Source organism: Misgurnus anguillicaudatus, chromosome 2 (genome assembly GCF_027580225.2).
Source record: "Misgurnus anguillicaudatus chromosome 2, ASM2758022v2, whole genome shotgun sequence".
Classification (NCBI taxonomy): domain Eukaryota; kingdom Metazoa; phylum Chordata; class Actinopteri; order Cypriniformes; family Cobitidae; genus Misgurnus; species Misgurnus anguillicaudatus.
Window position 1 is genome coordinate 50,152,501 of NC_073338.2, and position 27,779 is coordinate 50,180,279.

Below are 27,779 nucleotides of genomic sequence, written 5' to 3' on the forward strand. Positions count from 1 at the left end.
CAGACAGACAGACAACATATACAGACAGACAGACAGACAGATACAGTAGATACAGACAGTCAGACAAAAACAGACAGACAGACAGACACACACATGCAGAGAGGCAGACAGATGAATAGATATATGGATAAATTGATAAATAGGCAGGTAAACATTCTTTTTAAAAGTGTTAAAAGTGTACATTAGGTGTGTTGTGGGTGTTGCATTGAGGTGGCAGTCTGGAAAAGTTTAATACTCAGTAAGGGTTTCAAGATTTACATTTATACGCACACGCACGCACATACAGCATTAAAACTATACCAGGTGAGACCTGTCTATAACTGCACCCTCCTTACCTTTATTCATTATCCTCACAGTGGCATCTCATGACCAAAGCGTGTTTTTATGACTTAAACAGTGACATCATCATGAGAGATTATATCTGACGAGTTCAGATTACAGACAAGAGATTATAATCTCATTCCCCCATGATCTGAACCAATCTAACAGCAGAAATTATTCTGTTTTTTATTTCATGGTAAATATTGTCACATATTCTAGCTTGTAATGAGTTAAAGAGCTTTTCCACAAATAACACAAAGCTGCACATAAACAAGCACATATGGAAGACAGTACACACACTGGGTATAATCCACCATAGGAGAGCCAACTGTGCCAAGTGTAATGCATGCTGGGAAACACACACACACACACACACACACACACACACACACACACACACACACACACACACACACACACACACACACACACACACAAATCTTCTCCTCCCTCTGCCACAGCACTTGGAAAAATCACAGTTCAGGAATCCTCACCACAGAATGTGTCTCCATGTGTGTTTGTACACATTCCCGGAGGTTAGCTGGCACAGACGTTATTTAAACCAAACCTGGGTTTATACTCTTAAAATAAAGCTTCCTAAAATGTTCTTTGTCAGGCTCCATAAAAAAAAAACTTTAACATCCACTGAAGTTTTGTGTTGGACATTAAAGTTATTTGTCACAGAAATTTTTTTTACGAACGAAATAAAGAAAAAATATTTAGTATTACCAACATGCATCACTATTGAAATTAATGGGAAGATCCCAACGTTAGGGTAACCACCTGACTAAGGCTTTGTTGCAGGACAGCAGATGTGATTTTTTTTGTGGGATAAGGCGGACATGAGTGAGAGTCGTGATAGGCTAGTATTAGTATTCAATGTAAAAAAAATCATTTTGCAGTGAGGTTAACCCTACTTGCCGATAAGACTGCTAATGAAGGCACTGTATAATTTGGCACAGGATCCATACCAACTAATTTTAACAGCACAGACCTATTCAATCTCAATATAAGCCTATAAGTTCAGTTTTTATAAGGTCCACAGTTCCTCAGTTCCTTGTCTCTCCGTCATGAGAAAAATCACCCTCTCCACGAATGCACTTGTTGACAGGGATGCTAAACAGGAGATCCCGTATAGATTTTTAAATTCTGTTGCTATTTTTTTATTCATTTTTTAAATAGTGCACTTGTAATTCAAAGGAAGATTAAATAAAATCTAACTATTAATAAAAAAACAATACAGACAAAATTAAAATGTGGGACATTAATTAAGACTTGCGGGAATCAGGACAAAGACTTCGATTCAGGACTGTCCCGCGAAATGTGGCACAGGTGGTAACCCTATCCAACAGTCATTTTGGCCGCTCTAGTCCCGCCTTCCAGTAAAAAAGAGCCAATCATTAAATAATGACATCCTCTGGGGGAGGGACTTTGTGCATGCATATAGTATCTGACAAGTCTTGCTTCAGCAAGACTAGGGGGCGCTGCAAATATGACGGCATACTGACTTCCTTCAAAAGACTTTGATAAAGATAAGAAAAAAGACAAATAATTTTTTTGACTAAACTAAACTTTGACTAAAAGAATCTGTGAGGAACCAAAAATTGTTCTTTATGTCATCACTGTGAAGCAATGATTTGCAATTACTAAATGATTTTTTTAGTGCTGGGCAAAGATTAATTGCGAATAATCGCATACGAAATAAAAGTAAATATTTGCATAATATAAGTGTGTGTGCTGTGTTTAATTATTATGTATATTTAAACACACACACATGTTTATATATATAGTTTTATATATAGTTATTTAGTTTTATATATATATTATATTATGCTAAAAATCACTTTTATTTTGTATGCGATTAATGGTGATTAATCTTTCCCCAGCACTCATTTTAATACTTTAAAAAGTCATGTTTTAGGTTGATGCAGCAAGAGACTGGTGAGAAAATAAAGAAAAAAATACCATTTTTAATATTTTAAATATATTTTGTAATACCGCTTTATTTTACAAAGTTAAAGTATTATTATAGTACATATCAGATATGCATATATGCACACAATATTGCATTTTTCTTCAATTTTTGAGCACCGTTTTTTCAAGAGTAGGGGCAACAAAAACAGTGAAAGAATAATTGACAAACATTATATCAAAAGCAATGAAAGCACAAAATCTCACACAGACTTGAGGAACATTCATGCAGACTGTACAGATTGTGTTCGTTTATTTGCGAAGTTGTCGTTCATTAACAGACACATCTTATCAAAACACACACAGACACACAAAGACGACAGATGAACGTTCATTAAACACCCACACATGCACGTGAGAGAGCTAACTGAAACATGGAGAAAATCACAGGAAGACACAAAAAACACAACTACACAACTATACACGCACAGGCGTCTCGCTGTCAAAAAACTTGGTTGGAATGCTGCCTTCACTTTAGTTGTTATTAAGAGTGAAAATCAACATACAGAAATGTCCAAAACAAATGTATTAAAGCGAGAGTTCACCAAAAAGTACAAATTCTGTGATCATTTATGTATCCTCACATTGTTCCAAACCTGTATGTCTATAAATTAAGATATTTTGAAAAATGTCTGGGATCTGGAGCACCATTCACTTCCATAGTATTATTTCTCCTACTGGAGAAGTCAATGGTCACAAACTTTCTTCAATTCAGCAGAACAAAAAAGTATATAAGTTTGGAAGTCCTAACCCAATATCTGACAAGTTGATTGTATTTGGGATCTGAATTGAAGCATGTTCACTAAACAGATATGATTGCAAGTCGAGATGTTTCTGTAATACAGCCATCAGTTCTCTTTCTTTTCTTCAAACACAATCGCTCAAAATCGTTTTCAGCTGTATTGCATGCGCTACTCTCAGATACGAAGCACAGGTCTGGTCTTCTGTACAGATAATCACAAAACTATACAGCCTGCAGCGTCAACACCACCCCAATGCCCAATCAGATCTCCCCAACGCCCAATCAGCTCTCGTTACCATAAATTACTGCATTTGTCATCATCATAAATATCAATAAACGTACAGGGAGAAAAATTTGCTATGGTAAACAGGCCATCTAAAGATAAAAGACTTGCATATGTAGTCTGACATTACATAATAACACAAAACTCCCTCCCGAGTCTGCAAAAGCAGACAGCTACAACAGGACCAACTAAAATGACCAGACAGTCATAATCACGTTATTATACGACAACACCCAGACAAAAAAACATGTAAAACTTTTTTTGACAGTGTAGGTTGAAATTTGGCATGCCACACACGTCAAAACAATTTGATAGCCTTTAGGTAGTTGGCTGCATTATAAACCACGCCCTCTCCATGCAAACATATAGGACGTAAGATGAACTTAAAAATCAAATTCCACTTTTTTTTTACAAAGATTTTAGTTATTTCTTATCTAAAAGTATTCGCCTTTATTTATGTTATCCCTCTTTTTACTGTCTATGGTATAACAGCCCAGCTACTTTCTAGACTTAAAGGAACAGTATGTAAGAAATGTATATCAATTAAATATAAAATGGCCCTGATATGTCACTAGACATTAAGAAATCATTTTCATTTCAAATACTTATAACACTGACAACAGTGGTCTGGTCAGGATATTGTCATTTAAAAAGTGGAGTTGCAGCCCTCAACTGATGTTTATGTTGTCATTTTGTGTATTGGCCACCAGTTGTGTGATTGCAGTACCAGTTTTAGCCACAAGTTTTGCGATTGCAATACCAGTTTTGGCCACAATCCTACATACTGTTTCTTTAAAAAAATAAAACTTATGATTCTTGAGATAAACACCAATCCACATAGAAACTTTGACACCCTAATACATTTCTTTATCACTTTCTCAAAAGGATCAAAGTTTTTGTTAATAAAAAAACAAATGAGTCAACTAAAAATGATTCAGTGTTTAAAGTCATGTGTTCATTGTGCTGTATAATAAAAAGGAGGCCATTTTGGATCAAGGTAACAGTAATCAGTTTCCATGCACATTCATAGACAGAACTCATCTGTAACTCACCATCAAAGCTCTTGTACTGGCTGCTGATAGATGCTTGTAGGGTTCGTCCAGTCTCTCTCACATGAGTCTCAAACTCTCGTCTACTCAGGTTTAAAAAATTCTCCTCCATCCCACTCGTGCAGCAGGTGTAATCTTTAGCGCACACCCGCAGATGCTCACCTGAGAGAGACAGAGAGAAATATTTAACTAAAATACATTAACAAATTGATCTAACACAGAATCACTAGCACACAAGGAGATAAAAAAAAACTGTGTATTAAGTATACTGTATATGCGTGAAAACTCATCTGAAGTCATTTTTAATTAAATTTACTGTTTTCTACATAAAGAACATTCTGTAAAAATATAATCTTGATATCTGTAACACTCATCCTGCCATAAGTCCTTTTCACACATACAGTCTTTACTGGTAATTTACTGGTAAATTGCCGTTAACATGTCATGTGTGAACAGAACCTTTCCGGTAAATCAGTGCTCCCAATTTACCAGTTGGACAGGTTGTAAGATTACCAGTAATTTACCGGTAAGCGTTGTGTGTGAACGAAAATTATAGGATTACTGGCATTTAGAACGGACGACGTCAGACCGTGCTGACAGCTTCGGGCCAATCATAGCATTTAAATACAGATGACGCGTTTACCCCCGCACTGTTTAATGACGTTTCCACACACATGCTGCTTGAAAGTTGAGCACACCTAAAGTTTACGTCCACATTTCTTCACTAAAGTTGTTTAAAACAGCTTACCGCCGAATTGCCGACGTCCTTAGCACGCCCTCTGTGAAGCCTAAAGTGCAAACAGTAGCTACTGTTGTTAAAAACGAATTTTCGGTTTGACGTCGTCTCATTCGATGTTGTTTGGTCATGAGCAACTTCGCGACTGTTTACCAAAGACGTGAAAACAACAAAATACGGACCGTGGTTATGAACGACGTGGATTGTTTACAAATACAACACTGAGCTCGCCGCGTGCTACAGGTACTTCCGCTTTCTCAACGAATTTACCGGTATTTTGATACTGATGTGTGAATGATGTCTTACTGGTAAAATAACGGAACGCCACTGCGTGTGTGAACAGCACATTTTTTGATTTACTGGTAAATTCATTCTGGTAAATTCATGGTAATTTACCAGAATTACTGTGTGAAAGAGGCTATTGACGAGTTATCTTCTCAATTAAGAAAAGTGTCTCCCTGCCAATGAAGAGTTTTAAAGGCAATCCGTATTTCCACTATTATCCAACAGGTGTCGCTCTTACCCAACTTATAAAACACTTAAGCAGCCACTGATTCAAAAACAGTAAAAACTCTGTGTATGTTTTGATCATCGCTCTGAATCTGATCTCTAACAAAAGTCCTTTACGAAAATGCAATTATCTCAGCTCAAAATTTGCTAATCATATTTTAGAGGTGATAAAAAGAGAACCAATTAAGATAGGATAAGACAGTTTATTGTGTTTAAAATTAGAGGGTCTGTTCTTCCATTTGATATATTGTATGTTTATACATTTATAGAGGAACATTTTTAGGCGCATAGGTCAATGATGGGCACTAAAATCAGTGCGGGCCTGACACAGTTTATTATTACATTAAAAGTGTTTGGTGCATTATTAGTTGCGCTTTCAGTTAAGTGGGAAATATTGTTCTAGATGTCTGTGCATTTTGGGCATTCTAACCAAATATGTACAATGTGTAGCAATATTATATCTGAAATTTTACCAAATGCTTTTATCCAAAGAGACTTACAAATGATGGCGTGTTTAAGTCTTAAGAACCAATTTTGCTTTGATCCCAATATGGACACAACTTTTCTTTCAGCGACAGCCATGTTTTATTTCTCTCTCTCTCTCTATTTTATTTTTATAAGTTAGTACAATGTATCTTTATGTGTGTAGGTATTACTTAAAGCAGTATTCGGTTTAATATATGTGTGCATTGTGTCAGTGTCAAAAACAGCAGGTGTCTGTCCACCGTGACGTGCACGCAAGTGAAACGTTTATCCTGAACCTTTTCTTCAATCCAAGAGAGAAAGACAAAGAGACTCCAGAGGCACAAAAACTCATTTCACATATAAAAGTAGACCATAAAGAGACAAAGTGTAATGTGACACTTATCTAAGCTTAATGTTACCATGAGCTGAAAAAGGTTTACTGGCAGAATGATTCTCTGAACACTGTAAAAACTGATGAAATTGACACGACCAATGCATTTAGTTGGACAGTGTCCAACTAAATGCATTGGTCGTGTCAATTTCAATGACGACCTAAACAGGCGTCATTCAACATTATAACAGGATCATTCTGTCTTTATCAAGCATAATTCAACATAATTCCAGTCTTTAATGAACACAAAATATTGCACAAAACAAAGGATTTTGGAGTAATGAGGATTCTGGACCGATGAGATTTCACAGCTGCCATGGTTGCAATAAAAATGCTAAATAAAAAGGTTTGCAAAGCCATTGCAGTCACAGCAGGTTAACAGTCTCAGATTATCCTAAAGGTTTTTTGTTTTAACTATCAATTATCAAATTAAATTCATAATCTTTTATGATTCAATACATTTATAGACTTGAAACTCCTACTAATTCAAACCGATTCAATTTAATTTATCATTGACTATAAAATCAATATTATACTTTAAAATACAATGAGGCACAAAGCAATAGAAGTATAATATATTGTGTGTGTTTGATTAAAACTCATACTGTGCTGTTAAATTATAACAGCTCTTGAATAAAATGAAGTGGGCTGGTGTCTTATGATTCAATAAATAACAATATCAAATGGATTGTACTGTAAGAAAAACACGTTACATAAACTTGCTGTGAGCATCTGATGGTTTCTATCGAGTGTGAAGGAAAGAAGAAAGACCTTAACTGATCCCTAATAGACACATTTAATGTGGTATTTTCCCCTCTTGGGTCCAATAACACACGCACACACACACAGAGAAAGAGTGAAAATTAAAGAGAACCAATTCACAGACCATTAACTTATTAGATCTCTAGGGAGGAAAAGTCTTATTAGGATCCAATTAGACCACAGAATGAGACTTCAAAAAACCTTGTTCTTGTGGTGAGAGAGAGAGAGAGAGAGAGAAAGAGAGAGATTAGGGTGTTAGGGTCATTTACCAGGGGTAGAAGAGAAATGTTAAGTCTTTAATCTGTTCACCTCAAGAGCGGTTAAAAAGTAGAGGTAACTGTATAGCTTTACCACATCTTTAGAGGAACTAATTACAGAAATCTATCTTTAATAATCCCAAGAGGAAAGCATTTATTTACAATGGATTCCCACAATGAATTTCCCCCCAGTCGTTTCGCTTTGTGAATTTACGAAACATTGCTCCCTACAGCAAGACGCCTTCTGAAAAGTTATTCAGAGGTAATTAAATCAGTAATTTTGTAAGTCACTTTGGATAAAAGCAAATGAATAAATGAGGGGTGCACTGAAACATCAGCCTATAATCAGTACAGGGCCGGCGTCAAGGGGGGGCATTCGCGGGTCGTGCCCCCCCCCCAAACAGGTTGTTGTGCCCCAACACAGTTTTTTATTAATTTAATATATATATCAAGAATAATTAAAATAAATTAAATATTGAATGTTTCATGACTTTTAATGTAAGCAAATGAGGAAAATATAGTTGATATATGTTTTTTTTTTATTAAAATAGACTAGTTTCTCTGATTGGTTGTATTGCGGCGTCTCAAGCGTCTTAAACATATTTGTGACTTGATACTAGTAGCCTACGTGTTTTTTTCGCGGCATTTTATTGATCGTGTAAAATCCGGATATTAGTACATTTAGAAAAAACCAGCACCGCCTGCTCCATCTGACTTCATGCAAACACTGATTGGTTCAAACTCAGAGATTAGAGGTTGAGGTGGAATTTTCAAATCTACAGGACACTGTTTTAAGGAAGTTTAATGTTCGTATAGCTTTTTTAAAGGCAAGTTAGCATTGTTTTAATTTACGTAAACTTAAATGTGAAGTGTGGCTATAGAACAGTGGTCTCAAACTTCCGGCCCGCGGGCCATTTGCGGCCCGCCCTCCGCCTCTGTGCGGCCCGCGTCACCTTTCAAAAATATAACATAATCTGGCCCACAGAAAGATTTTTATTCCCTTTGTTTTATATTCATTAGATTTTTTATTTAAACGTTTAAAGGTTCGTTCACATTTCGCGTCTAACAACGCGTTAAAACGAGTCAAAGCATTTTCCACTTTCCAAAGTGCTCGGGAGCGGAAGTTGCGCTCCGTGGCGTGGGTCGCGTCACCCGTTGCTACGCAGCCTGGACCGCGCGCGCTCCGTGATGTCGAGGATAACGGAATGCGTGATCGGATTTTAATTCCTCAACTGAACCTCGCGTCAATCATATCATTGTCAACATGCGATCAGTTAATCTGATCGGGACTTTGTAGTGTTTGTCCAGAGAAGATTTGATATCATCTGTTACTCAGAGAAGATCGAGCTCCGGTGGGGTTAGTTCACATCAAGTCACAGCTTCTAATGGAGACACCGCATATGGAGGCAGAGCCGTATGTGTACTGCAACACATTTTAAACTACAGATAAGAAAAGAGCCATCAAAGTGCCCAGGTTAAGGAAAGAGAAAAGATGAGGAGAAATGTACAGAAGATAAAAGTATGTATACAGCTATATATAATGAAGTATAATATATTATTATGTAGCATACTATTCAATTACACATAGAGCAACATTATTATTTTTTTCTGTCCAACTAGCTTATGTAACATTGACTACCCATTCAAAAGTTTTAGGATCACTTTCACTTATTAATATTTTCCCACATATGTTAGAAAATTAATTAAAACTAAAATAACAAAGTACACAATGAAGTCAATACTATGACTGAAAACAATCCAAATTAAATCAAAACAGAAACACTTACTGGTGGTAATTTTTTATAATAGTTTATAAATCTATACAGAAATTAAATTTGTTAGTTTAGTGCAAGGTTTATATATTTTCTTATATATTTATACTTATATATTTTCAAGCATTATTATACATTAAATAATAGAAAATAAACATGACATTTACAGAAATATAGTACTTTTTAACGTTAAAATAGCTTTGCGGCCCCCCGATAAAAGGTCTGTCTTAGAAATGGCCCCAAGCCAGTTTGAGTTTGAGACCCCTGCTATAGAACGTTAACAGCATTACGACGTGATTATGGTAAAGCGGCTTTTAGGACGCGGTGTGCGCTGCGCTATGAAACCCATTCATTTCAATGGCTTGCGCCGCGCAAGGGCAGTTTGTTGTTGCGTCGAGCAAAGCGCGAGCGCATCTTGCACTCACGCCGCGGTCAAAGTTCAAAATAGTTTAACTTTTGCGCATAGTTTGTGATCTTCTGCAGCTTTTACGGGAAATGAGCTGACAGTCTGTACCAGTTGTATGAGTGTGTGCTTGTACTGTATTTGTTGTTTTAATGCCTTGTTTTTGCAAGTTATTGTTGCTAATTGAGTGCCCCCCCCCCCCCGTTGGAAGCCACGTGCCCCCTGTTAGTTATGGTCTGACGCCGGCTCTAAATCAGTATTGGCAGATAAGAGATTTTTTTCACTATTGAACATTTGGCTGATGAACGGGTTGAGATTATATCCTGCAAATCAAAAGGAACAAAAAAAAAACACATCAGAAGTCACACTGTGCGATTATTTTAAATTAAGTTACAACAATGGCAACAGAATTGCAGTTTATATGCGCTGGATTAATTTCTTAAAAGTAAAACTATGTATTAGTAGATGTCATTTTAGGTAAATCTTGTAATGGTGCATCTCTACTTATTTGTTATTTTAATTTAAGCTTGAGAGTTTTCTCTCTTGGGAAATAGCTGATAACCAAATAGAGTCAATATTGTTCTTCTGAACAATGTGGAGGAAAGAAAACTTCTGAGTGCTGGAGGAAAATGTAAGTAAACCATTGGATTTAATAGCTTGTTGAACCTCCTTTGGTAGCAATTACTTCAACCAAGCGTTTTCAGTTGCTGAAAACTTCATGCAATCAGAATTAAATGAACACTTTCAATAAAGTGTTTTAATTTTTAACACTAGGCTAGAGTTTCTTTGATTCACAAAAGTGTCAAAGGGGTCATATTATGAGATTTTTTTAAAGATGTAAAATGGTGTCCCCAGAGTGCATGTGAAGTTTGAGCTCAAAATACCATAATTTATTATAGCTGTGACCTAGATGAAGATCAGATCACATTTTATGGCAAATCACTGTAGAAAACCAGTTCAGTCATAGAGGTTCACATACTTTTTTTTGCCACTGTACATAGACACTTATTTAACATACTACATCACATTTTAAAACCCGTTAACTGGCGCTGTCCAGTGAGTGGGACACTTAAGTTTACTTTAATATTTTTCATGTCTAAGAATGTAGTTTTCATATTTCAAAACCTTTTATTCATTTGTGACAAGAGTATGCAGCAAACCAACAAAAACTAAATAATACTATAAAAATTTATAATTTCACCTCCAGACACTTCTGTAAAAAACGTTAAAGTGTCTTCTTTAAAACAAGACCAAAATTATGCTTCTAGACCAAAAAAATGCCAAAGTTATATTAATTTTAAGGTGTACATCACCTTTTCACACCCCCCACTCAAAAAAAGGTCTGCGTCAGTTAAAGGGTTAAAGTTACTGAACAGATTTTAATTGGGGAACCTTAATTTCAATCAGTTTTTATCAATTCTATTATTATTAGTCTATAATGCATTTTTGTTGGATGCTCTAATTTTATAAAAAAATTCAAACAATATTTGGAGACCCCACTAATACCATCACGGACCCCTGCCCCCTTCTACCCCCCAGTGAAGACTCATGTACTAGGACACGGTACTTCAACAGGGGGTCCGGGGCACCTTGGGGTCCTCCAAGTATTGTTTAAATAAAAAAAAAATGCATTAATAGGTTAATAATTAAAATAAAAACTTAATTTAAATGAAGAGCACCAGTTCAAAATCTATTCAGTAAAATGTAAATGTTATGTTAACAGCATGTGACTGTCTATATAAAAATATTTCAATATCTTGCTAACATAACAAAGTAAGTAATCCAGTCTTAATTTGATACAATACATATAGATCAGGTCCTTGGCCTGAAAAAGGTAGGAATCAAACCCAAGACCTTGAAATTGCTAGCGCAATGCTTTACCATTTCAGTTGTATTGCAAACGATGCTCGAGTCAAGGAATTGTGGAAGAAATCATGCATGCGATATAAAAGGCCATAACACATCATGTAGCTCGTCCTTGGTTTAAGAGTGTACCGTTTATTCTTGAAGCAAGTACTTCACGCAGAGTGTTTGTTATCAGCAGGGAGTCTTTAGCACAGTGATTTGATATAAAATATTTAACACCCCAGCTCTTCACTATCCGATCAATACAACACAAGAGCTCTCATCCCGAAGACAACCATACACACATACACATCTCTTCAAAGCCGCTTGATAAATGAGTTTGCCAGTGGCATACATTTCTGCTAACTATTCACACCGAACTTCTACAGTCGCTGTGATGCGTGTTCTGCATTAACTAATATTTCAAGTCTAAATAAGAAGAGTAACATCTTTTGCAACTCACATTATAAGGTTTTAAACAACACATTACAAAGAAGTACAATGGTATGAAAGGACTTATTCACTCAACATGTGATGCATCTATTTGTGCAAAAAATATATATATATTATCATTTAGTGACTTTTCCCAAACTCAAAGCAGATGTATTTTTCAGAAAGTGACACATCTTGTTTTGGAAATGAAGTCTGAATACAGATCATCACACACACTTCAGTATCTTCTATAATCATTAGGGGAGAAATACAGGTCAGATGATCCAATGTGAAAAAACAAACAAACAAAGCTTTATTTCTGTAACGTCTGGCTCACCGCTTTTATCTTGCTCTTAACCCTTTGTAGGTCACACCAAGAAAACTGTATTGAAAAAAATAACGTTTTGCTTTTCCTGGATCCATGGGGCCATGACAACAAAAATGTGTTGTTTTTCTTATTGACCCTAAATTTGATTTGTTACAGACCTCTACAAAATGGTTGAGCGAACTGTTATGGGTCAGTGTCCATCTAAAAATGTAAAAAAAGGTATTTAATGTAAAAATTGACTATAATATAGTGGTTCTTACAGTAAATTGGTGGCCACCAATTGGGTTGACATTTTATTGCACGGCTCTCTAAAATGCTAGATTTAAAACTAATAACACCTGCATGCTACAAATTATTTTGACAGGTACCATTTAATATTACACAAAAATGAAAAAAAAAATATATATATATAAGTCTTTTAATAACATATATGACATTATATTTACAAATTATTGAACCAAATAGTGTGATCGTGACATCTAAACGTCTTCTCTTATCTTAAAACCAAACGTAAGGCCTTCATTCATTAAAAAAGAGCAAATAAAATATTTCAAGTCAATATTTAATGCCCCTTACCTTACTCCTGAGGTAAATAGCCGTCTATTAAAAGTTTGAGACTGTTTTATGAATTTTCTATGGAATGGGGGCAGCAGGTATTTGGGATGGACCCTACACTGGGAGGGGGGAGTGGTGGGGGCTGAGAAAGTTAAAGAACCACTGCTTTATCATATATTTATATACAATGATATTTTAATAATGCAACTCAGTTTTATTGACCTTACATTTAAAAAAAATGATGGACTTGGAGTTTACAAAGTAGTAAAATCTAATTCTGCTTAACAGTTGTGCTCTCCAGGAACCATTTTGGTTCTTTATATACTGTATATGTCACTAGCTGCATAATAATGCTAAAGTTTTGCACAAATCTGTAATGGAAACGGAGCTAATAACTGTATTATCTAGTGGTCATTTAGGTTATTACATTGTTCATATTAGCCATACAGATGGCCCAAAAGTTTAATAGATTTACTTTTTGACCGTAATGTGCTGAGCTCTACCAAATGGTTATGTTACATACAAAGGCGTTTCTGACAAATGTAGCTAATTAGGGAATGAATTGCACCCATTGATAGTGTTGAATGTGTTATCTGTAGTGTTTTAGCACCTGAATCACTTAACAAATGATGCAAATCAGATATCGTGACAAAATCACTGCATGACCACACATCCAGAGCCGTGCCGGTTCTAGCGCTCTTCTCTGTTATGAGATTTTAATTTGATGAGCGACTGTTAAACAATGTACATAAATATCACTTTCAAATACTAAACTGTTTACTGCTTCACAGTACACAGAGGCGAATGGCATTATTATTGGAGATTCAATAATCCAACTTATCTGCACAGACTGAAGAAGTGTTTAATGCACAATGAAATAACATGGACAAACAAGGAACAGTTGTATTTGCGTTAACTAACATTGGCATCGATCAATAATCAATATTTCCCCCTTACCATCGTATGAATTCAAAAGTCTCAGAAAGTGTCTTTTGCTAGTTTTAACCCATTTTCACGTTTAGCGCCACATTGTTTAAATAGCAAATGCATTTGCGCCAAATTTTGCGCCCATGGGCGTTCTGGTCTGAAAATGAGGGGCCCTATTTTCACGATCTAAGCGCATTGTCTAAAGCGTACAGCGCATTGTCTAAATGGGCGTGTCCGAATCCACTTTTGCTAATTTAACGACGGGAAAAATGGTTTGTGCGTCGAGCGCATGGTCGAAAAGGGTAGGTCCTATTTTTTTTATGAGTAATGGGAGTATTTTGGGCGTAACGTGCAATAAACCAATAAGAGTCTCAGCTCGCATCCCCTTTAAAAGCCAGTTGCGCTGGCGCTATGTCTAATCCCTATTTAGATGACAGAAAAACTAAACCTGGTCTAAAGTGTAAAGTCAATGGCACAATGTTGTTTTTGTTATTTAAAGAGCACATTAGTAATTTGTGCCTATAAACAGGATGACAATGCGCGTTTGCTTATTACACACATGGATGCGCAGCAAAACCCAAACGTTTTAAAATATGAAAAATGAAAAAAATCTAAAAGATTATTACCGAATCTCTTGGACATATATGAGGACCGATTATGAGACATAAGTAATTAAATGTTTTGCTTTAAACAAATGCAAATATTGCGTTTATTTTGAAATGTTTTTTTTTTAAATGCTACCCCATGGATTTATTGTATATGATGACTTTGTACCTGTGGATATAGTGAGATGAGAAACATTTTTGCGTAATGCTTTTCAAAATACTCATGGTGCTGTCCGAGTGCTGAACCGTCTCCACACGTTTGTAAATTATTTTTTGTTACAAATAAAGTATTTTTACAGTACAAACCTTTTCTTGCGTATACATCATTGCATTTACAATTAAAAGCCTGATAATTTTATTGGAATTTTATCCAAAAAAGAACAAATCCAATACAAATAAAAACAAATTTTTTTTTAACATCAATCTTAAAGTGGGGGTCGTCTTCCTCCGTTAAGTTTTTCAGTTAACAAATTCCACCATCTAAATAGGGACTCGGCTTTTAAAGGGGATAAGAGCTGAGACTCTCATCGGTTTATTGCACGTTATGCCCAAAGCACAACCATTACTCATTAGAAGAATAGGAACAACCTATTTAGACTGTGCTTGGTGCACAAACCATTTTTTCCTGTCGTTAAATTCCCGCCCCCGTTTAGACCGTGCGCTTTAGACAATGCGCTTACATCATTAAAATAGGGCCTTAAATGTGAATGAAGATTCACTATGTATGGAAATGAGCTGTAATGTTTCTGTAAAAAAATTTACATTAAAATAAACACCAGCATGTGGACCTGGAACAACAAAAAGTGTTTAAAATCTGGGGTTAACTGTTCATTTAAGTTAACTAGTCACGAAACTGACGTAAAGCCGGCGTGACGCCATTCTTGATCTATAGATTTTTTACATTGAAAGGTGTCATATCTTTTGCTAAATACGCTCAAAATACAAATCTTTTTTCTTACGTCACATTTTGCTTCAGAAAAATACATTTTAACCCAAGTATGAAGTATGGATTCATTTTTCTGATGATGGGTAACTTCAACAAAAGCTAGGAAGAGTCAACATATTATTCAATTTAACATTATAAATGTGTCTGGCTGAAGAAATGAAGTCGGATGGCTTCGGGATGAGAACAATATGGTGTAAGTTTCAATCTATCCCTTTAATGTACCTCTCGAGTGTCATAAAACATCTGTTTCCCTTCATTTTATTCTGTTTAAGCTCAATAAAAAAGCAGTACATCAGGCTACTGACAGCAGGCCATGTTAAACAGACAAATTGGCGAGGTAATCTGTAAGATCTGCCGCGAGGAATCTGGATTTCTGATTCGGCCGAACGCATCTGTCTGTAAACAACAATCATAAGCACAAATCACTTCAGCTGACTGGACAGTTTCACACGCAGCCTCATCAACAGTCATTTATATGCAGAAATGAGGCATCTGAGAAATGCACTGAACAAAAATCTGATAAGCTGAGAAAACAATGGGGAAATAAGATAATAATTCAACAATGTGTTATACAGTATGAGTGTGGCATTTCTGAGGAAAATTTATTTGGAAACATTTTCCTAGAATTTCCTAGAAAATTGAGAGCCTTTTCTACAGCCAATAGCAGTGGCTTCAAGAAACAACTATAAAATGCAATACAAATGGTTTTATTTAAACACCAGCATGACAATATACTATCAAAATCCACCCAAACTACAATTTGACTATTTATTTTCTGACTATTTAGGTTTCTAAGAACATATGCATGTAGGATTAACTTCAAACTTATTATAAACTCATTATAGATGTAGATACACTTTTGGGGGAATACACCCATGACCCAAAACCCATGGGCAGCTTTGTAAATGCTTTACAGACACACATTGGATGGTACCTCAGTACTTGTGGCCTTAATTGACATGTACCTTAATATTCACATAAAAACACTACACATCAGAAAATGTACCTCATTTCTTTTTACATTTTGAAGTTTGTCTTTCAGATGTCTACAGCTGTTACTGGCCAATAAAATACAGGATCTTTTCCACAGTGTGATAAGTGAAATTCAGTGACGAATGTAAGCTAAGAGCCAGCTGGGTGTTCAGGGACACTGACATCGATCTAAATCCGAGTCTAATCCGCTCATCTGTCATCACACAGGTGAGCTCCAGAGTTTCACATCTGCACGCTAACCTGGTTTCAAGTGTGCAGTGATTTATTCTCATATCTGTTGTCCCAGTTCCTGACAACCGTACATGAAACTGTACAGACTTAAACTGCATACATCTTGCGTGCGTCTATGTGTGTTAATAACATGAGAAAAATGCTAAATTAAAAGTCTGGCTTTAGTGAACTTTACTCTTTCAGCCATTTTACACATTTGGGCATGTGTAAATGTTTTATTACCAACAGTGGCGGCTGGTGACTTGTCTGCTAAGGGGCACAAATTCAAAATATGTGTTCGGTGTGTGTGCATCATGCGTTATGTCAAAATACACGCCTGCTGCACACGCATCAAAAGGTTGCAAACTGCTTGCAAGAAACTTACTCTGATTACACATGAAATTAAGCGATCTTTTACCATAAACCACAATGTGTCAGCAGCAGACACGTATTTTGACATGATGCACATAGGTTCACATGACACGCCGAACACATGTCGGGCTAAATACATGTTGTGACGAGTTTCGCATTCGTGCACCTACTGATTCTATTCGTGCACCATCTATATTTCCTAAACCACTGTTGATAAAGTCCAGACATAAGAAATATCAGTCTATACACATTTTTTTCTGTTTAAGATCAACATGCACTGTGAATGTGACAAAAAACAAGACACCGGCTTTTGAGAGACAACATACCTTGTAGGATTAATATAGACCCGTTTATTTATATATATCCCAAGGGTTTTTCCCTCCTAGGACTTTTTTTATTTCCTCGGCTAAAATCCCGTTTTTTTTCTCCTAGGGGTTTTTTAACCCGGGGAGGCAGCCTTCTTGGGCTTAACTTAGCTTCCTCTTCTAGACGTTACTTTAGTAATACGCTCGCTTATAATGATGAGTCATAGCCGCAGCAAATTTAACTGCTTATGCTATCGTGTATTATGTTGTGCTATCTGTCGCTTTTCTGTGCTTTTCACTGTTTCTATTAATGTAAAGCTGCTTTGAAACAATTAACTATTGTGAAAAGTGCTATATAACTAAAATTGAATTGAATTGAATTGATTACTGTAAACGAAATGCACCAAATGCAAACCAGAATAAATGCCCAACAAAAGGAGAAAGTATGGCTCTTCATAGAACATAAAATAGTTAATTTATTTAGTGTGCCCATTTATGAATAATATAGACACTAAGGGGAGTTTCCCGGACTGAAATTCATGTTTGAGCTGCCTTGCAATGATTAATCTTAACATATATTAATGTCAATGCTTTGACACAAGATGCACACCAGTAATGTTTTTTGTAAGGTTTGTTTGTAAAAACTAAATGTCCAGGATTAATCTAAACCCTGTCTGGGAAACTGACCCATAGAGATGATAACGGGTATGGAAAAGCATATAAAAATTGCTTAAAAATGTGAAACCTCACATGGGTATTCAAAATGACAAAATAAATGATAAAATATCTGAGCCTGTCAAAACCTTTTCTCATGGTAAAGTTAACATTTGCACCAATTGCCATATATTCACATTTGGCAGACACTTTAATTCAGAGGGTTTTTTTATCAGTCTGTGTGTTCTCTGGAAATCGAACCCATGACCTATTGCTTACGTAATGCTCAATCAGTTAGCTCAGTGGTAGTGCCAGCAAAGCCGCTTTAGGCAAAAGCCCGCAAGGTTAGCATATAAATGCATAATGCTGCAGTAGGAGACCAGATGCCATTTTTATGGAAGTCAGTGAAGGAGAGGCTTCAGTAAGCTGAATAAACCGCTTTTGTAAGGATATTGCGTATTATTTAATGAATCGACAGCCTGTCCACTAATCTTCAACGATACTTTTGTTGGGAACTGTATTTAGGTTTATAGGTGATTAAAATGCTATTTTATAAGAGAAGGCAAAGAATGTCCTGGTATTAGGACTCATTTACAGCATTACTATCAGTATTACTATTTATCCTAGATATTGTGTAATATTATGTAATATGTTATATAGTCTAAACAAAAATATTTGTGTTTTCTTTAAGGTTTCCCAAATATTTTTTTTAATTAATTAAAACTTGACACATTTAAGGCATAAAGGGAAAACAAATAATATTGTTATAAATATTGTATAATATTCTATTTTGTTTAATGAAATTTAATTGTTTTCGGTATACCTGTATAAATTATATTTGAATTGTAATAACTAATGACATAAATTCTGACTGTTGTTGTTGATAATAATATATGTCTGATGACAATAATGCAATATTTTTATATTGCTTTATAATGAATTTTTTTTTTCAAAATGATAAATATTTTAATTATAAGTTTAATTAATAAGTTTACAAAGAAAATATGTGAATTTCCCAGCTTGAAGACTGGTTCAAAAAACCAAATAATTTCTCATAGAAGCAATGGATTTTAAACTAAAATAAAGTTTACTATATTAACAATACTCAAAGGGTAACCTTCATATAAATCTGTTTTAGAAAAAGCAGGATTTGGAAGACTTATAAGCCCTTCAAAGAGTGACAGCCACTTTAGAGTTTGTTTTCATTTACATTCATGTAATTTATGCAGATGCTTTTGGGGCCATTCATAATTTGCGTCTAAAACTGTGTGGAAATCACAACCACACAACTTTTTCCCTTCTTTCCAAAGCGCTCCTGTAGCATCTGCTGTTGCTAAGCAATGATGAGCTTCACTCTCTATAGATTCAGTAATGCATCTTTATGCATTGTTTCTTCTATTTGTGTCAAAATAATAACCACCTGACAGATAACACATATCCCTGTACAGCTAAACAGACGATGCTTATACGTAAAGGGTGAAGCTATTTGGTTGGTTTTATGTCATATGACCTATAGTGCACACGCAGCATTCTGAAAAATAAAATATTTTTAAACCACTCTGGTGCCGGCACACTCATTTTCCAGGCATCAGTGCCGCAGCAAGTTTATTTAAGTTTACTTTACTTGAGCGCGCTTGACGCATGTCTACATTTTAAAAAATGATGTTGTGCACGCAAAAGATGTGAAATGTGAATGGCCCCTTTAAGCAAATTGACTAACAGTGCATTTGAGCTATACATTTTATCAGTCCACTTTTAAATTCATGAATGATCTTTTCATTGCAATTACAAAATGCTCTATCAGTTGAGCTACACAAACACACAAACAGGAATATTGTTGGGGACATCTCATAGTATTGCAATGCATTTACAGCCAATTAATACCTAAACCTATTATTAGATCTCTGTTTTTACTGGTGAGAATCACGTAAAATTCTCACCAGAGAAAACCTAAAATTTTGCACACACACACACACACACACGCACGCACGCTGGCATACTGTATACTGTGTCAATCAATGTTCTACCCTTAACCATCACAGAAAACTTTTGCCATCTTTGACAGCATTCAGTATATTTTTAAAGCTATCTTAAAAAGTATTTCATGCATTGACTTAATAACACAGTTAAAGAGTTGTATTCCTCAAGCTGAAAAAGGAAAAGTGTCAAAAAAGGCAGTTGAGTTCCTCTTTATTCCTGTAAGTTTCAGAAAGTTTTTTTTTCGAAAATGGTTAACTGTTACGTATCATGGACCCCTTATTCCTTTTATGGCATTTCCCCCGAAAAAGCATGCCCACACATCAATCAGAGTGGGAGCGAGAACGCTCATCATTAGCATTGTTCCTTTAAGTAAAAGTCACAAGCATCACTGCATGCCACAACTTTGTTATATATCAAGAATCAACAATGGGATGAAGAAAGAAGTGTGTTTTTGGAAGTAAGAAGAAAACCTTATTCAGCTTTCCAAGTAACCCGGTCTTAAGATAACAGTAAATGCAGTTTTTTTTTCGGACAGCAAGGTAATTGCGAATGGGTTTGTTACCTGCATTTCATAGATGATTGCTTTCCAAACAAGGCCCAGTTCAACGTTAAAAGACCTTGTTCAGAAGTCAGAGCCACGGTTGTAAGTAAATCAAAATCTAATCTCAAGTGTTTTGTTTGCAATCGGCAAGTAAGTGCATATAAATTAAACAACACAAACATATAGCTGTGCTGTACTCGTAACTCTTTGTCTATTCCCACCGTACGCTTCCAAGAGTTCAGCATTTTGTCTGAAAAAAACCCCCCCCCGGAAAGGCTGTTCTGTCTTTTATAAATCTGACAACGCGAAAGACTCTTTGGATATATAAAGGATGAAATACTACTCTATAGGTACCCAAGATTAACATGAGATTGGCAGGAACTGTATGTGTTATGTGATATCCTCATCCACACAATAACAGATTATGCAGTTGGTTGGAACATCAGCTGATGGTGAATCAGTGCAGACTGAGCTTCATCATGAGATTCACTGAGCTGTCTGTCTTCAGCTCTGCTTTAACACAACACCCACATCAGTCACCAGTGTCTGATGAGTCAAACACAAACACATACACACAGAGATCTGGAGATCTGTCTCAACACCTCAGGCTGAAACAGAACAAGTGCAAACCTCTTTTTTTATATATGTACCAGCCTGACAGTTTCCTCTTGTTTGTTTCCTTTGGAGGATTTCGTCTGTCATCCCAACACTTCAGCTCAGTCAGGTATGTGTGTGCATGTTTTAGTCAAAAACTACACTAAGCCTTAGTGAAAGATCCTCACACCTTCAAAGACTAAATAAGCCATATGACAGAAGGATAATCCCATGACATCTTGCAATTATTTGAAATTTGCCTAGTATTAATCTTTTCCTAGTGTGCATTGTTCCAAAACAGTGTGGCAAATAACATTTTAGTAAATGAAAATTAGGCAATTTTTAAAAAATATGGAGAAATGGCCCCAAACTTGGGCATTCCGAGTGACAGTTACAAAAAACAATTATTATAATTTTTTTTATTTTTTTTCTCTTAGGGGGTTTTTCAACCCGAGGAGGCAGCCTTCTTGGGCTTAACTTCTATACGTTACATTAGTAATACATTCGCTTTAATGTTGATTTATAGCCGCAGCAAATTTAGCTGCTTGTGCTATTGTGTATTATGTTGTGCTATCTGTCGATTTTCTGTGCTTTTCACTGCTTCTATTAATGTAAAGCTGCTTTGATACAATTACCAAATTGTGAAAAGCGCTATATAAATAAAATTGAATTGAATTGAATTATTACACCAAGTATTAACGCAATAATATTTTTCCCAAGGGCTGTATTATAAACTTACCGCTCTGAATCATATAATCTACGAAGATTACATCAAAGATACAGATTGTTAATATATTTGCTCAATACCTGATTTTTGTTTATTTTTAACCAAATTTACAGATTGCAGCTTTAAATGAGCACGAATATTACAGAATAATTAACGCTATCTCATGGCAATTTATAAGTTTTTTACGTGATGGCTAATTAATTCGTAAATTTTTGAATGACTTGCTTTTGCCTCTGTAACGTCGGGGTTAGGGGTGGGGTTTCATTATTGTTTTTTTTATGATAATCATAATTTTTTTTTACGATTCACTTTGTACGAATTCATACGAATAAGATAACTTGTAAAATACGTACGATTTCTCGTGAGATCAATCTTAAAATAACGTATAAGCCTGATCGTTATTAACATTACATATTCAACATGATCTCACAGAAAGTCCCCTAACCCCAACCCCAAGTGACAATGGTAAGAAAATAGGAAAAACTATGAGACAACAACACATAAAATAAAACGAAAAAGAAAGCCGTGCAACGGACAAGAAAAACTATTTATAGAAATTCGTGCGAGTGACACAGCAAAGACATTCGTGCTCAAGGCACGAAAAAAGCTGAATTTCATGCCATGGACACAAATAAATTAATCAAATTTTTCGTAACTATAACAAGACTTTCCGTGAGATTAGTATGTACAAATTTCTAATTGTTACTGTTTAACATCTGTAGCCTATAAGTCAGTATAGTCTATATAGTCTTTAACCAAATGTTCACAACACTGTGATAATGTATTTCTGACTAAAAAACATTCAAGGATATTCAAGAAGAAAAAATGTTAAGTTGGGTCTTTTATCAATTGGGTAATCTCTGAATAATAAAAACACCCTCAGCTCTCTCAAGAGCTCAGAGACACACATACAGACTAAACTAACTAGAAACTACACCCATCTGTAGAGGAAGAGGCGTACTGAAGGGTCAACAAAGAAACTAAAAATCAAATAAAGACACATTTCAGGGTACACATGTGGGTTGGGTTCACTGACAGCCTGAAGTGTGATTCAGTGTGTATGTTTCAGAAATTAAAACAACATCTTTGTGTCCTGAGGGATAATCATCTGTTCAGACACAAGAAGCTTACTGACTAACCTTAACCTAACCGTTTCTTAAACAAAAACAACTCCCATCTAACATTTAACAGCCAGCAGGCAGGAGTAAGACTAACTGAGCTCAGATGCAAAAGTGCCGACTGCTCTAAGTGCAAAAAATATGAAATAGATGAATAATGAGGTGCAAAACGAGCGTGGATTCAAACTTGTTTCCCCTGTGAGTACTTGGACCAGAACTTGTATGGGGCAGTAACATGGACCCCAGCATAGGCTAGTTGTGATTGCTGGTGTAACCGGTGATACACGGTCCTATAACTTTTCATTAACTTAATATAAGCAAGATTGTTTTGTTGTTGTGTTTTCATTAAGAATAATAAACCCATCATTCAAGCAGTGCTTTAAATGGAGTAAAAGCCAGTTGCTCAGCTTGGGATTGGCGGGTTTCCGTCAGAAGTATCTGCACACAATAGCTCAAGCACTTAATTAATTGTCAAGCACTTAATTGGTGTCCTCGCATTGCATGCGGATTCATAAGCAATTTAACGCAGCGTACGCAAGCGCAACATTTAAAAAATTGCCTCTTGATCAAAATTGAAAGTAAAATGCGCACGGCTGCATGCGCATTTATAAGCTCCTCCCACCTGGTGATACCAGTATCACTGGCATCATCACACGCTGATTAACCGGTAAGAAAATTTGGGAATTGCAACATCCCACCACAGCGCCACCTAATGTGTGGTATTTTTAAAGCCTGGCCTTTTTCTATGCGGTTTAGCAGTTCGTCCACGTGCAAGAGCAGCATCAGGTGACTAAAATCCAAACTCCTGCCAGGGTGAAGATTTTTCAATGTTGTCATGTAGCCGGAGTTATTTAGCAACTATTAAGGCTACTGTGTCTTGTTCAAAGAAATTGTTGGTTTTTTTTAAAGAAAGTTTTTGCCATAAAGCTTGCATGCACTTAGAGGGTTTTGCAGCGAAAGACAAATTTGTTCATTTAAAATGAAATGACAAAAGTGACATTTGTGAACATAAGGCATTTCAATTACTGATTAATAACCTTTTGTCATTGGCATTAAAGTAAAATTACTGAAAGTAAACATAAGAGCCTTATAATAAAAATTGTTGTTTACAAGAAAACACTTCTGCACTTAGAGGATTCTGTATTTGAACTTTTCAAATACACTTTTAAAAACCAAAGTATTTATCATATCACCGCTTTAGAGGCAAATATTACTTCGCTGTCAGGACAAAAGCACCGGTGGGAATCGGACAGCACTTCTTGCAAGTCAACTGTAAAGTTATGGTGCTTAAACCTTCCTAAAAGGTCCCATATGGCACCAAAAAATCTTGCCAAAAATATTTTAAATATATGTTAAATACATTTTGTAGAAAGTAAAGCTTAATTAAATATATTATGGAATTTGAAAATATATTTAGTTTGAACCTTCATATATTACCATAGATTTCAAAATGTATTTCAGGGGCAAAAAATAAATTTTACATTTTACAATCCATTCAGCAAAAAACATTTTTCCTTGCCAAAGATAAGGTTATATAAGGTATAAAATGCGAAGTATAAATATAAAATATAAAAAATATACGTATATTTTTGCAATTTAAAATATATTTAATTTTAATATTTTCAAACCTGTTATGTTTACAGGTTTGTAACATACAAAGTTTTTCTTCCAATGCGATGTTAATATAAATGCTTATATTTATATTAAATGAAATATTTATTCTTAAAATATATTTCAAAATATACAAAAAATTTGGTGTAAAATTAATTTAAGTAAACATAAAATATATTTCAGCACATTTATGTTTTGCCCATTTTTGTATATTTTAAAATATATTTTAAATTATATATATGTATATGTGTTTTTGCCATATAGGGTTCTTTGTCAGGCTGTATGGTTATAGAAAGAAATGATGTCATAGTTCTTGCTTTCACAAAATCATTATTTGTACCCATGCTGACCTAACAGTGTGTTTACCATCATCACATGGGTGGTGGCCTGGGAAACTTTCATTTAACTATTTTAGCTGACTTATGGCAGGCCATAATGTGATATTTCAGCACAATGTGCGTCTTTGATAGACATCGTACGACCACTGGCATGACCACTGGCACAAAGTGAGAGGAAAACATGAGGATCAGCTTCTGAAATCTGGCAATCCTGCCAAAATTCATTCAGGAATTCGCTTTAAATTCCATTCACCTGATTTAATTTGCAACGTCTTGCTCACACAATCATTCAATAAACAATGCAATTTTAAGGGTGTATTTAGACTCGGTGAGTTCATGCATCTTCATTGGTTGAATTACTAGACGATGGGTATTTGCATTCCATTTACACAACGAAAAACAATGAAATGTTGAGCTGAATCTCTCTTGCCTCATATGGCAATCGGCATTTGACTTTAGTTTCTCATTCATGACTGCTTGCTTTGGTCTGGACTGTAGAGCATGATGTGACGGAGGGGTATATTTTCCTTACACTGTGAAAAATCTGACCTGCTGTTTTGATTGATTGGTCATGCATGACATCACAGATTAGAGAATGAGGTCAAGTGGGAACTGTGGGCAGAGGAACAGCTGATTCAATCCTGAAACACCACTGAGTTGGCAGCACATAGACGGCCATCACACCTGCCTTCTATCAGACAGACACACACAAATGCAACACACAGAAAGACACATACAATTAAATGGAAAGACATACACACACAAACACACACAAAACAAGACACAGACGATGGGTACTTAAAGACACAGACACACACATACAAACAAACAGACAGAGAAAGACAAACACACATTCAAACACTCCGAATAACGAAAAGACACAGACAGATATACAGAAATACATAGACACACACACAAAACATAGACACACACACAAACAAACAAACAAACAAACAAGAAACAGACACATACATTCAAACAATCCAACCCAGTATCACAAAATTATGTACCTATAGTCACCTATAGTCTTTTGCATGACACTGACACAGTTTTCGCCTTTTTGCGTGAACATGTCACGCAACTGTTTTGTCATATTTTCAATTATTGCTTCGGCAACAATTGTTGCTTCGGTTTAGGGTTACCCAAACCCAACTCCAACCCTAATGCCAGGCGACAATGGTTTAAAAATCATAAAATATAAAAAATAAATCATGAAAAAAGGTATAAACCAATACTTAAAATGACATCCTAACGCAAACACCAAATCTAACCGTAAACCAAAGCGTCAATGGTTTGAAAATAGGACAACCAGTTGAGTAACAAATATAAGACAGTGACACGTAAACAGAAATGTGTGACATGAAAAATGCGGAAAACAGTGTCAGTGTCGTGCAAAAGACTCACACATTTATGTGACTATATGTACATAATTTCATGATACAGGGTTGCATGACATGAAGGAGATTTTATGCACGCTTTTTACAACAGTCATAGTGTCATTTGTTCAATTATGTAATTTTTAATGCAAAGATGACATTGTTTGAGATGTCTTTGTTATGACAATTTGACATTACCAAGACAACATAACTGACCACTTTTAACCAGATACAGTACAAACATAATTTGTTGTGTTAATACTCTGTTATATAGTTTTATAACAGAGTCATGAATATTTTTCTTGACCTCAACTACAGTGGTACAAATATAATTTGTCATTAAAATGCCATTAAAGGTTAATACTCTGTCAGATAGTTTAATAGCAGTGTCATGAATATTCGTTAGTTTGTGAAGTTTCCTACAGAGCCCCTAAGGGGACATGGAGCAAAAATTAAATAAAGTTTCGTTTTGTGTGTGCATGTGAAAACTAAACTTTTTAAAAAAATATTCTGCACATGAAGGTTTCACGTGAGCACATGAGACTAAACTTTAGATTGTTTATTCCAATGTCACCTTAGGGGCTCGGTAGTTTACTCCATGTGTTTTAGAAATAAAATCAATCATCCAATAATAATAATAATTAAAATGGATAAAATTATATTTTATTACAATTGAAGACCGATTTACCTAAAATAAATAAAAACAGTACAATAATGGGTAAAGCCCATTACAACGTTGGATGCATATTGCTGGAAAAACAGTTAATAACATTAAATTAATTTATTAAATGTTTTGTTCGTTTTTTCTTCTATGTCAGAAACCTCTGTACGAGGAAGAACAAGTTCTGTTAGTTGTCAGTTCTTTATGTATTGTGCACATACATAAAGTTAAATATAACCTTTTGACGTGTCTGTTGCATCTTGTTAATGTATTTAAAATTATTTGACATAGTATTAACACTTAATGACATTGAAATGTAATGTTAACCAATAAAGCTAGGTAGTTTCTTAAGTTTGATAATTATTCTGCTATGTCATGTTTATGACAAGTTATGATGTATTGGTTTATGTCAAGTTGTCATAACAAAGACAGTTCAAACTATGTCATCTTTGCATTAAAAATAAAATCTCCTTCATGTTCGTGACACGTGTCATGTCATCATTATGAACACTCTTTTACCACATAGACTCACACACAAAAATGACACAGGCACACACAAGCCATGTTTCCATCACCATGATGTTATGCACATTTTGAAGTATTGCATCAAAAACAAGTGTTAGAGATGCCAAAGTTTAATTAAAAATCCCTTAATTCGCAAAAAAGTGGTTTTGATTTATGCGAAAAAGATGGGAATGCATTTGCTGAATAAATTCTGACATAGCCAACATTAAACCCACGTGACTGATCATTTAACTGTATCAGCTGTCTTTGTCTTTACCATACAGCATATATGGGGCTTGACATTGTCTCAATGTCTTTGCTGTTAGTATCTGCATTAAAAATACTGCATTTCTTCTTCAGTGCACAGCATTCAATTTGGCAATTACAAGCTGCACTGCTAATAAATTAATAACGTACCCCATCATGACTAAATGCAGTCCTGTCTCAATTTTCCAAGCGTGCCTTGTTTTGTTTTCTGTTGCTTAGGTTACCAAT

At 35.3% G+C, this 27,779-nt stretch overlaps 1 protein-coding gene across 1 annotated transcript in view; it reads right to left on the reverse strand.

Annotated features, from left to right (window-relative positions):
• LOC129443187 (glypican-1) overlaps window positions 1-27,779 on the reverse strand; it is a 97,759-nt gene that overhangs the window by 32,099 nt on the left and 37,881 nt on the right. Inside the window, exon 2 of the mRNA XM_073857300.1 lies at window positions 4,370-4,528. Coding sequence (XP_073713401.1) covers window positions 4,370-4,528 — 159 coding nt within the window. The remainder of the gene's footprint in view (window positions 1-4,369; window positions 4,529-27,779) is intronic.